Consider the following 12813-nt stretch of genomic DNA (forward strand, 5'->3'; position numbering starts at 1 on the left):
TTGACGATCTGGATGAGGGCATCGGGTGCATCATCAGAAAGTTTACAGATGAGACCAAGTTAGGGGCAAGTGTCAATCTGCCTGAGGGTAGGAAGGCCCTGCAGAGGGACCTGGACAGACTGTCCAATGGGCTGGGGCCATCGGGCTGAAGTTCACAAAGACCAAGTGCCAGGTCCTGCACTCTGGACACAACAACCCCAGGCATCGCTACAGGCTGGGGGCAGAGAGGCTGGAAAGCTGAGCAGAGGAAACAAACCTGGGGGTTTGTCAATGATTTGCGGGGTGGTTCGGCCCGGTTTGGTGCTTGCAGACCCAGGCCCCGGGAAAAGGGAAAGGGAGAAATGGAAAAGGGGAGGGAGAACGCCTTCCTCTCATGCTGAGGCAGACGAGACATCAAGCCAGGCCAAGCAGAAGAAGGGAACGTCTCATGATGTGCAAACAGTTTTATCTTTACGTCTGAACAGCAAATGGAAACAGAATAGCACAAAGTCTGCTGGGGTATGTAGAATGTAGTTCTTCCCTTCTGAGAAGAGGACACCCAGATCTATCCACAATCCATGGAACTGGAGCATTAACTCTTTAACTCCCAGTGTAGTACATGATGTTGTGATGTGGAATACCGATGACCAAAAATCATAAAACCGTGAGGGGGCTTTGGTCTGTAGGCAGCTGAACGTGGGCCAGCAGTGTGCCCAGGAGGACAAAAGGCCTATGGCATCCTGGCTTGTATCAGCAATAGTGCAGCCAGCAGGAGCAGGAGGTGATCGTCCCTCTGTACTCAGCACTGCTGAGGCCGCACCTCAAGTGCTGTGTTCAGTGTTGGGCCGCTCACAACAGGAAGGATGCTGAGGGCCTGGAATGGGTCCAGAGAAGGGCAATGGAGCCGTGAGGTCTGTAGCGTAAATCTTATGGAGAGCAGCTGAGGGAACGGGAAGTGTTGAGTGAGGAGAAGAAGAGAATGAGGGGAGACCTCGTTGCTGTCTGCAACTCCCTGAAAGGAAGTTGTGGTGAGGTGGGATTTGGCCTCTTCTCTGGGAGATAAGAAGTGGTGAAGTCACCGTGTCTGGAGATGTTTAAGGAAAGGATAGATGTAGTATTTGGTGACGTGTTTTGGTGGGGGATTGCCCTAGACCTTAGAGCATCTTTTCCAACATTAATGATTCTAGGAACTCCATTGCCTCACCTTGCTGGGCTGTCCTTCCAACAAATGTCAGCATTCCAATCGTGAGAGCTGTCCCACCAGACACGTCAGAGAAGAAAAGGCAGCCGAGGTGCAGGTATCTCTAGAGGAGATCCCTGCTTGTTCCAAGCTGCAGGGTGAGGCCTGAAGTGGAGCTCTGCTTTTGGGAGTCACCAGGGACCAGGGTGCCTCCTCGCTGTTGTCTATGGTTGCAGTAGTATTGTTAAACCACCCATCTACCTCTGTCCAATACCACAAGGCCTTTTAACTGCTTTTTGCAGCTCAGCTGCCTGTCGTAAGAGATGATCCACCTTGTGCAGCTACTTGCCTTATCATTAGGAGGAGGTTCGAGGCAGTGGGTGGAATGGACCGCCTGAACCAAAATCTCCTCTTTTTACCAGTTCTGTCTGTGTGTATGCAGACATGTCTGGGCATTTCCCTGGATGGGCACTGGATCTGGCCCTCATGTGAGTGCTCGCCACCACAGTGTCAGAGATGAAGACATCCGTCACTTCTGGCTCTGCCCACACTAGTGAGATCACTATGAAGGGAAGACTGGGGGATTCAAGTGTATCTCCACAACTACCCTCTGGCCATCCCATAGCCTCCTCTTTGTCCCTCAATCAAACCCCGTCTCCCCCCATATTATCTCCATGGTTCCCAACGGTCACCTCATGGTAAGTCAGTGGTCAAATTGTGTCATGGTTTTGTAACTTCACTATTGGTATTCCACATCATAACATCATGGACAAAGAGAAGAACTACGTATCCCAGAGGACCTCACGGTCAGAGAAGGAAGATACATCACGGAAGATGCGTCATCTGGTTGCGCGCGGTTCTTCTTCACTTTTGTTTGCTGCCGGGAGAGGAGTGGGTGTGCTTTCCAAGCCGGGCGCCTTCATCAAGTAAGGCTTTCGGTTTCGGAAACTCTCTCACTCTCTCTCCCTCTCCCTCTCTATCGCTCTTTCGCTCTCTCCCTCATTCATTTGGTTTATTATCCTTACTCCCAATTAGATTGTATTGTATTGTGTCATCTTGTATCCCAACATCATAGTTAGTAAAATAAGTTCTCCTTCTTAGATTGTTGCCGCCGCTTCGTTTTTTTCTTGGGAAGCCAGGGGGGAGGGGGGCCCGCAAGCCTACTGCCCCCCTGTCACGGGCACAGATCTATCTAGGTAACTCCGTGACAAATGCTTCCACCCCTTATTCTACATCATTATATCATGCTTAATACATATACATAGAACTACTGACTGCACTCCCCCAACATCAAATTCCCTTGTGGTACACATTGAACATCCCAACTTTCTGCATCGCCCACCAAGTGGAGCCAGGTCCCTGGGCAAAAACAGTTCCACGGAGAGGTCTGCCCTTTCCAGAGGCTGGAAGGACCCGAACTGCTTTTCCCAACGTGCTCTTTCCATGTGCTACAGGGACCTTATCTTCCTCTACGGTATGTAGGGAGCTGGAATGGGTGGGACCATCACGATTGATAGATCCCCTGATGTTGACCAACCAGGTGGCTTCTGCCAGATGCTTCTCCCAGTGCTTCAATGTTCCACCGCCCGTTGCTTTCAGCATAGTTTTTAACAACCCATTGTATCGTTCAATCTTACCAGAAGCTGGTGCATGATAGGGGATATGATAAATCCATTCAATGCCATGTTCTTTGGCCCAAGTATTTCTAAGAGAATTTTTAAAATGAGTCCCATTATCTGATTCAATTCTTTCTGGGGTGCCGTGTCGCCACAGAACTTGTTTTCTCCAGACCTAATATGGTGTTTCTGGCGGTAGCATGGGGTACTGCATATGTTTCAAGCCACCCAGTGGTCGCTTCCACCATGGTGAGCACATAACGCTTACCATTGCAGGATCGTGGCAAGGTGATATAGTCAATCTGCCACGCCTCCCCATATTTATACTTTTGCCATCGCCCTTCCTCCCAGAGAGGTTTCATCCTCTTGGCTTGTTTGATTATGGCGCATGTTTCACAGTCATGAATAACTTGTGCAATAGCATCCATAGTTAAGTCCACCCCTCGGTTTCTAGCCCATTTATATGTTGCATCTCTCCCTTGATGGCCCGAGGTCTCATAGGCCCACCGAGCTAGAAATAATTCACCCTTGTTCTGCCAGTCCAAGTCTATTTGAGCCACCTCAATTTTGGCAGCCTGATCTACCTGATGGTTTTTTTTCTGTCCTTCCGTAGCCCGACTCTTGGGCACATGAGCATCTAAGTGACGCACCTTTACCACCATAGTCTTCATTCGGGCAGCAATGTCTTTCCACAGTTCAGCAGACCAAATAGGTTTACCTCTCCGTTGCCAGTTATTTTGCTCCCACTGCTGTAACCACCCCCATAAGGCATTCGTCACCATCCATGAATCAGTATAAAGATAAAGCACTGGCCACCCATCCCGTTCAGCGACATCTAAGGCCAGTTGGACAGCCTTGACCTCTGCAAACTGACTTGATTCTCCTTTTCCTTCAGTGGCCTCTGCAACTTGTCGTGTGGGGCTCCACACAGCAGCTTTCCATCTGCGATACTTCCCAACAATACGACGCGATCCATCTGTGAACAGGGCATATTTCTTTTCATTTCCTGGTAGTTCATTGTATGGCAGGGCCTCTTTGGCACGTGATACCTCTTCTCCTGGTGATGTTCCAAACTTTTTACCTTCAGGCAAGTCCATGATCACCTCTAAGATTCCTGGATGACTGAAGTTCCCCATTCGAGCTCGTTGTGTAATCAGTGCGATCCACTTGCTCCAAGTGGCATCAGTAGCATGATGGGTGGAGGGAATCTTTCCTTTAAACATCCAGTTCAGCACCGGCAGTCGAGGTGCCAGGAGGAGCAGCGTCTCAGTACCGACTACTTCGGAAGCAGCCCTAACCCCCTCATACGCGGCTAAGATTTCCTTCTCAGTTGGGGTGTAACACTCTTCAGACCCCCTGTATGCTCGACTCCGGAATCCCAGGGGTCGGCCTCGGGTCTCCCCTGAGGTTCTTTGCCACAAGCTCCAGGTGGGACCTTTCTCTCCAGCAGCAGCGTAGAGGATGTTCTTTACATCTTGTCCCGTCCGTACTGGCCCCAGGGCCATGGCACGGGCTATCTCATGTTTGATCTGCTCAAAAGCCTGCTGCTGTTCAGGACCCCATGTAAAATCATTCTTCTTCCGCGTCACCTGATACAGGGGGCTTACAATAAGGCTATAGTTTGGAACATGCATCCTCCAAAAGCCCACTACACCCAGAAAAGATTGTGTCTCTTTCTTACTAATGGGCGGAGACACGGCAGTGATTTTGTCCATCACATCTGCTGGGATGTGACGGCGCCCATCTTGCCACTTTCTGCCTAGGAACCGACTCTCCTGGGCAGGTCCTTTCACTTTGCTTCACTTGATAGCAAAACCAGCTTGCAGAAGGGTCTGGCTTATTTGCTCTCCTTTCTCAAAAAACGTTCTCTGATGGCATTGTTGTGTGGGGCGATACAGCAATGTACTGCAGGTGCTCAGGAGCACTGACTGTTCCAGCACAGTTTGGATTAACCCATGGCAAATGGTTGGGCTGTGTTTCCACCCCTGGGGCAAACGGTTCCAAGTAGACTGAGTGCCCCTCCAGCTGAAGGCAAATTGTGGCCTGCATTCTGTGGCCAGAGGAATGGAAAAGAAGGCATTAGCAATGTCACTGGTGGCATACCACTTGGCTGCTTTTGACTCCAGTTCATATTGCAGTTCTAACATGTCCGGCACAGCAGCACTCAGCGGGGGTGCGATTTCATTCAGGCCACGGTAGTCTACCGTTAGCCTCCGTTCTCCACTGGCTTTACGCACTGGCCATATGGGGCTGTTAAAAGGAGAGTGGCTTCTGCTGATCACTCCTTGGCTCTCTAGCTGACAAATCAACTTATGAATGGGGAGCAAGGAGTCCCTGTTGGTGCAGTGCTGCCGTCTGTGCACTGCTTTTGTGGCAATCGGTACCTGCTGCTCTTTTACTCGCAGCAACCCCACAACAGACGGATCTTCTGACAGGCCAGGCAAAACAGACAGCTGCTGAATGTTGTCTGTATCTACAGCAGCTATTCCAAAGGCCCATCGATACCCCTTGGGATCCTTGAAATGCCCCCTTCTGAGGGAATCGATACCCAGCGTGCATGGAGCCCCTGGGCCAGTCACAATACGGTGTTTTTGCCAGTCTTTACCAGTGAGGCTTATTTTGGCCTCCAACACAGTCAGTTCTTGAGAGCCCCCAGTCACTCCAGAAATACGGATTGATTCCGTCCTTCCTGACTCGAGGGCATTGGAGTGGACTGTGCACCGGTATCCACCAGGGCCTTATATTTCTGTGGTTCTGATGTGCCAGGCCATCGGATCCGTGCATTCCAATAAACTCTGTTATCCCTCTCCCTCCCTGACTGAGGGCAGGGCCCCTCTATTCATTACCTGTGGTAACTGGAGCAACTACACCGCTGGTTGATTAGTTCTGTAATTCTCTCACCCGTGCTCGCAGTACAGGAGTAGTGTGGTCATGCCACTTCCTCATGTCTTCTCTGTGGTCACTGAGGTGACGCCACAAGGCAATACGCAATGCAATCCTACAATGTTCCTCATTTGAGCAGGAAAGAATTTGCCTTCAGTAGCTGAGATTTTTGATGATGCGGGTGAGGAGAAGGGTCCATCCCCTTTAATTAAGTGGATTTTCATTAGCTTGATCAGTTCTTTCATTAGGCCCCTTTGCTTATCCTGATCTTCATCAAACGTTTCTGATACTTCTACGGGTTCGTCACGATTAATCAACAGAGACACTTGTTCTTGTACTTCATCCAGTCTGTTTGCTAATTCTGAGATGGCTGAAATGGAAGCGTGCGTTGGGGATAGATTTTGTTCATCGTTTTGAAGTGTAAAAATTAATTCCAAAACTGGGGGTCTTCTCTGTTGGCCCTCGTATCTGTCAAACGTTGCTGCTGGTGTAGGGGTGTATCTTTCTGGTGCTGTTCTTGTGAGTTTCTGCCATATATCAGGCGTCGTCCTCACTCTCTCCAGATCATGACCTTGGCGTGGATCGTTAGGAGCAAAATTAGGGTCATACACCATTCCCACCACAGCTATTTCCCTCAAATACTGGATACCTTTTTCAGCTGTATCCCACTTCTTCATCACAGGCTTCAGACTGTCTCTGACGGGATGTCTTTCCCTGACGGCTACTAACATTCGTTCCCAGAGGGTGGTGGCTCCATCCAAACATCTACTAATCCCTCTGTCAATAGATGAGTCTTTGGCAATGCCTCCTAGTTGGCGGGCTTCGTTACCATCCAGAGACAAGCTACTGGCCCCGCCATCCCAACAGCGAAGCAACCAGGTGACAAGGGTTTTGTTCGGATGCCGTGTAAACTCTTTCCTTGAGCCTTGCATTTCAGTCATCTTCAGAGGTCGGCAAACAGAAATAGAGACTTCTTCTTCATCACTCGCCTCTCCGTGTCTCTTGGTTTTTGCTTTTGCCTTTCGTGGCTCTGAGGAGGCCCCCTGGCCTGGATCTCCCTCTACCTCCTCCTCTGCTGCTGCTGCTTCTTTTTTCCATTCCAGACGCGTGGACACCCACTTCCATTTCTTGCCTTCCACAGGGGCAGCTGACACTGCTACTGGTGTCTCCTGTGACTGATCAGATTTGACTTGGAGATTTCCCCCTTTGGCTTCAACCTCTGCTTGGAAACTCTCTCTCCCCAGAATAGTATTACATAGAGCACGGTAAGCACAAGCCAAGCCCCAAATAAGCCGTACCTCCTTCGATCTATCTGAGCCACACCATCCCTGACTCAAATACTGGCTTCGTTTCCTGGGATCCCACAGGTGTTCAAGAGTGGAGTGCCATGACATTGTGGGTCCCCACGCTTCTAAGATTTCTCCTAAACCTCTCCATATTCCCTGCCAGTCAGCATTCTCTGGTTTTGGAGGAGACTTCTTCCACATAACACAAATGGAGAAGAAAACATTCAAGGAGATTGATAACATGCACAAGAGTATGAGCTCCAGCTCGGCAGTTGAAAAAACACGTGACAAACTGAGAAGAAAGCCTGGAAACTGGTTTGAAAGTGTCAAACTTAAAATGATACCACATTGCATAAAGGTACCAGGCAGGTGTCTCCATCAGGGCCCTTATTTGGTTATACATGAACACAATTCCACAGCACGAAATCATGATGTTAATTATAGGCCAATAATTTCCCAAGATCATGATTGTCCTTAATCCCTTATACAACGCTCCTGCAATAAAGAGCAGACTCATAGCTGGTAGCTGCTAAAATGGGGGAAAAACAACAACAACAACTACTGGGTACAGTGTCTGGAGTTCGGCAGACTGCCCAGACTATAATCTCATCTATGAAGGTCACACTAGCAATGCCTTGCAGTCTGGCAGTCTCCGGCTTAAAGAAATCCTTTCTTTTCTCTGTTAGCGTTAAAAGCTTCAGATTGCCCGCATTCTCCACCAAAAGCTGTCACGGACTTATCTAGCTCAATCTAGATCAGTCTATGCCCGTGACAGGGAGGCCGTGGGCCTGTGGGCCCCCTGGCACCCAAAAATGGGAAGGGAAAGGGGACAGGGGAATGGGAGCTGGGCTCAGAGAGGGAAAAAGAACAGAGCAGTGGCCACAATCTCAGGTGGAAACATTATTTTACTAACCGTGATATTGGAATGCAAGATAACACAATATAATACAATCAAATTGAAAGTACGGGTTATAAATAAGATAAAATAAGAGACAGCTTCCAAAACCGAAAGGTCTGCTTGAATGAAGGCGCACAGCTCGGAAGCACACCCAGCACTCTGCGTGGCTGCCGGAAAGAGAGTGTGAGCCTGATCACGCAACTCATATCCCGTGATTTCAGTGCCGTATCTTCCCTCACTGACCGTGAGGTCCTCTGGGATACGCAGTTCTTCTTCTCTTTCGAGAAGCAGGTATCTGGATCGTTGTCAGTCCACAGAACCGGACTATTAACCCTGTAATTACCCGGGCTGTCCATGATGCTATGATGTGGAATACCAATGGCAAAATTACAAAACCATGCCAGCTTGGCTCAAAGCCTGGTCAGCAGCACCCATCCAAGGCATGAGCTGCCCAACAAGGTTTTGAAGCTAATGGCTGACTACAATGAGCACAGCGCTGAGAGCTGCTTTTCACAAAGAAAGCTGCTGAACAAAGTTGAGACTGGGGCATTCCGACTTGAGTACAGTTGGCACAGGCACCGGGTAAGATAATCCTACATGGTAGGAGAGCGCCTAGCACAGGGCAGAACCCATGTGCTAACTGTTGGAAACAGTGTGTGAGCAGGGGAGCACACACTGCGTCAGCCCGAGGAGATGCAGGAAGTTGAGCAAACAGAGATACACACACCCACAAACTCCAAACACATGCATGCAGGGCTGGCTGAAGTAACACAGCACTCAGAAGGGAAGTTCACTTCCTGTGCGGGTGAGAAGAGGTGGTGTCATATGGGACCACGTCCCCGTCCCGACTCACCACCCTGGGGGTTCTCCAGGGAGGGTTGGCCCAGTATTGTCCCAGCTATGGGCCCAACGGGGGAGTGCAGGGAACTGGGACCGCTCCAATTGCAGGGACCCCTCCTGAGCCCCCGTTCCACACTAAAGCTGTGGCCGAGCCGCTGGATTCTCTGTTGTGGCCTGCAAGGGAGGGAGAGCAGTGAGCCCTGGCTCTGTGCTCGCTGTGGGGCATGGAGCATCATGCCACCATCACCACTGTGACCCCAAAAGCAACGAGGGGCCCCAGAGTGCCCTGAGCCCATGCACTGGCGGGGGACAGTTCTGCCCTTGGCACTCACCTGGTGCTGCTTCGTAACCCTTCTTCTCCTTCCCTACAGATAGAAAGAAGTGTGAACATTAAGCTCATGTCAGAACATGGGCATTCCCAAGGGGGTCCAGGCCCCACCTGCAGCTCCCGCTTTCTCCCCCCAGCTCACTACCTTTACCTGACTTGCTCTTCCACACCACCAATCCAACGACAGCAGCGATGACAGCCACGATGGCGATGACCGCCCCAGCCACAATGGGAATCAGGTTGGGCTGCGGCTCTGGAGGAGAGCGCCGTTGTCAGGAAAGGAAGGGGCAGCCCCCGAATCCCAACCCCATGCACCCCACGCTGATAGCTCACCCCATGAGAAGAGGCCAGGCTGGGGCAGGCTGGTGTGCTCCACGCGGCACCAATACTTGTGCCCATCCTCCGGCAGCACATCAATGGCAGCCGAGGCGTGGTAGGTGCCATCGCTGTTGGGCACGACGCCCCCCCACTGGGTCTCCTGGTCCCGGACCATGCCGTCCTTCATCCAGCTGATGGCAATGGGCCGCGGGTAGAAGCCGTGAGCGTGGCAGGACAAGGTCAGGATCCCATCGGCCTCCTTCCCCCACACTCGCAACTCGGGCTGCACTGCAGGTGGGTGATGTTGTGGGCCGGGCTGAGCTCCACACACTGAGCCCCTGCCCCACACCCAGCCCAGCCCCACGTCCCCCTCCCATCCTCACCTCTCCTTTTCAGTGCCGCCTTCCCATGCTCCAGGTATCTCCTCAAGTTCTGAACACAGACAGTCCCCAGCTCATGCTTCCATCTCTCAGCATACGTCCCTTCTGTCTCCCATTGCCTCTTGGTGATTTCAGCCACCGGATCCGCCGCGGTGAACGTCATCGTGTCCATATCAAAGGCAATGTGGTCCCTCCCATCAAATGCATACTGATCGTACCCTCGGATGCTGCCGTCCTCCAGGATGTCACAGCCAAACATCTTCTGCAGTGTGTGAGACCCTGAGACACAGCCAGGGCAGGGGCTGAAGGGCTTCTTGGGCTGTGGGGCACCGTGAGTGCCATGGGTCTGGGGTGGGGTGGGTGGGCGCAGGAGCAGGGCAGCCCAGGGACAGTGCCACCACACATTGACGGCCCAGCACAGCTGGGCGTGGGGCATGGCCAGACCTCAGTGGGGCTGGCGGACACCCTCGGCACACAGAGCTCCTGTCCCAGACGCATCGCGCTGCAGCTTCCCCCACGCTCACCTCCACTTTTGTTGTAGCGTTCCGGCAGACTGCCCAGGCCCCTGTCAAAATCCCGCTCACCGCCCCGGGCCTTCTCGGTCTGCGCAGCCCAGTGCTCCCGGTCCTCCTGCGGCAGCTTCTCCACGATGGGGTGCACCCACCGGCTCTTACTGTCGTACTTCCCAAAGAGGTCGCCATCCACGTACCCGACGATCACGAACCGCGGCATCCCGGGGCCGGGATCCGTCATCCCGGTCAGGAAGTAGCGCAGGGAGTGCGACCCTGCGGGGACAGACGGCGTCGGAGCCGTGACCCGCGGGTGGGGGTCCCGCGGACGCAGCCCCGGCGTCGGGGAGCGAGGAGCCGCGGGTCCCGGTGCCGGGGGCAGCCCGATCCCGCAGCACTCACCGCACGCCGCCGCGCCCAGGGCGCCCAGCAGCAGCCCCAGCAACACCGCCTTGCACGGACCCATGGCATGGCACGGCACGGCACGGCACGGCACGGCACGGCACCGCACCGCACCGCACCGCACCGCACCGCACCGCACCGCACCGCACCGCTCCGCGGACACCCCGGGCTCCGCCCCGTGTCATTATTGGTGCCTCCGCCTCTCCCCGCCAATGGAGTCCGTGACCGCGGGTGACGTCACCGGGCGCCAGGCAGATCTCGCTCGCGAAGGTTGTCAAAAGTGAAAGCGAAAGCTCGGAGGACGGGAGGGGACGAGGGTTCCGTGCGGCGACCCCGGAAGAAGGAAAGGAGCCGTCCGCCAGAGCGCGGTCGAGGGCCGCGATGGGAGCACCACCGGTGTGGGGGGCACGGAACGCTCCTCCCAGCAAGGATAGGTTGGGTGCAGAGAGGCACAGAGACCACAAGGGTGGAAAGGATCACCACTGATCCCCACCGGACGGGGAATGATCCCGAGGGCAGCGGCTACGAGCAGCACCTCAGCTCTGCTAAACCCCCCACAATTCAGGAGGTAACAGTTAGAGACCTGCTACTCCAACTGGACTGCCACAAGTCCATGGGACCGGATGAGATTCACCCGAGAGTGCTGAGAGAACTGGCAGAGGTGATAGCCGAGCCGCTTTCCATCATCTATCAGTGCTCCTTGTTGACGGGTGAGGTCCCAGAAGTCTGGAGGCTTGCCAATGTGAATCCCATCTACAAGAAGGGCTGCAGGGAGGATCCGGCGAACTACAGGCCTGTTAGCCTGACCTCGGTGCCGGGGAAGATTATGGAGCAGATTGTCTTGAGGGAGATCACGCGGCACATGCAGGTCAACCGGGGGATCAGGCCTAGCCAGCATGGGTTCACGAAGGGCAGGTCCTGCTTGACCAACCTGATCTCCTTCTATGATCCAGTGACCCGTCTGCTGGATGAGGGAAAGGCTGTTGATGTGGTCTCCCTAGACTTCAGCAAAGCCTTTGACACTGTCTCGCACAGTATTCTCCTCCAGAAGCTGGCAGATCGTGGCTTGGACAGATACATTCTTTGCTGGGTAAGGAACTGGCTGGAGGGCCGGGCCCAGAGAGTGGTGGTGAATGGAGTTCAATCCAGCTGGCGACCGGTCACGAGTGGTGTTCCCCAGGGGTCGGTGCTGGGGCCTGTCCTGTTTAATATCTTTATTGATGACCTGGATGAGGGCATTGAGTGCACCCTCAGTAAGTTTGCAGATGACACCAAGCTGGCTGGAAGTGTTGATCTGCCTGAGGGTAGCGAGGCCTTACAGAGGGATCTGGATAGGTTGGATAGCTGGGCTGAAGCCAATGGGATGGGATTCAACAAGACCAAATGCCGGGTCCTGCACTTTGGCCATAATAACCCCAGGCAACGCGACAGGCTTGGGGCAGAGTGGCTGGAAGACTGTGTAGAGGAAATGGACCTGGGGGTGTTGATTGACGCTAGACTGAACATGAGCCAGCAGTGTGCCCAGGTGGCCAAGAAGGCCAATGGCATCCTGGCTTGTATCAGAAACAGTGTGGCCAGCAGGAACAGGGAAGTAATTATCCCCCCGTACTCAGCACTGGTGAGGCTGCACCTTCAGTACTGTGTCCAGTTTTGGGCCCTTCACTGTAAGAAAGACATCGAGGCCCTGGAGCGTGTCCAGAGGAGGGCAACAAAGCTGGTGAGGGCTCTGGAGCACAGGCCTTATGAAGAGCAGCTGTAGGAGCTGGGGTTGTTCAGTCTAGAGAAGAGGAGGCTCAGGGGAGACCTTATTGCTCTCTATAACTATCAGAAGGGAGGCTGTAGTGAGCTGGGGGTCAGCCTCTTCTCTCATGTGACAGTGATAGGACGAGAGGGAATGGCTTCAAGCTGCGCCGGGAAGATTCAGGCTGGACGTTAGGAAATACTCCTTCTCTGAAAGGGTGGTCAGGCACTGGAATGGGCTGCCCAGAGAGGTGGTGGAGTCACCGAGCCTGGTGGTGTTCAAAGAGCGTTTGGACGTTGTGTTGAGGGACATGGTTTAGCGAGAACCATTGGTGAAGGGCAAATGGTTGGACAGGATGATCCTGTGGGTCTTTTCCAACCTTAGCGATTCTAGGATTCTATGATTCTATGAGCACGTGACTGCCTGGAGCGGACGGGGGCTGGAGCCACCCTT

At 53.2% G+C, this 12813-nt stretch overlaps 2 protein-coding genes across 2 annotated transcripts in view; one reads left to right on the forward strand and one right to left on the reverse strand.

Annotated features, from left to right (window-relative positions):
- Positions 1–12813, forward strand: part of LOC121106942 (C-type lectin domain family 2 member I-like) — a 94747-nt gene that overhangs the window by 16488 nt on the left and 65446 nt on the right. The gene's annotated exons all lie outside the window — the stretch shown is intronic.
- Positions 7834–10683, reverse strand: MHCY11 (major histocompatibility complex Y, class I heavy chain 11). The gene is made up of 7 exons (NM_001393733.2): positions 10620–10683; positions 10233–10493; positions 9712–9987; positions 9344–9616; positions 9162–9263; positions 9015–9047; positions 7834–8856 (listed from the first exon to the last, which is right to left on the reverse strand). The coding sequence occupies exons 1-7, from the start codon at positions 10681–10683 to the stop codon at positions 8741–8743; spliced, it is 1125 nt and encodes a 374-aa protein (NP_001380662.2). The 3' UTR covers positions 7834–8740.

Source organism: Gallus gallus, chromosome 16 (assembly GCF_016699485.2).
Source record: "Gallus gallus isolate bGalGal1 chromosome 16, bGalGal1.mat.broiler.GRCg7b, whole genome shotgun sequence".
In the NCBI taxonomy this organism is placed as follows: Eukaryota; Metazoa; Chordata; class Aves; order Galliformes; family Phasianidae; genus Gallus; species Gallus gallus.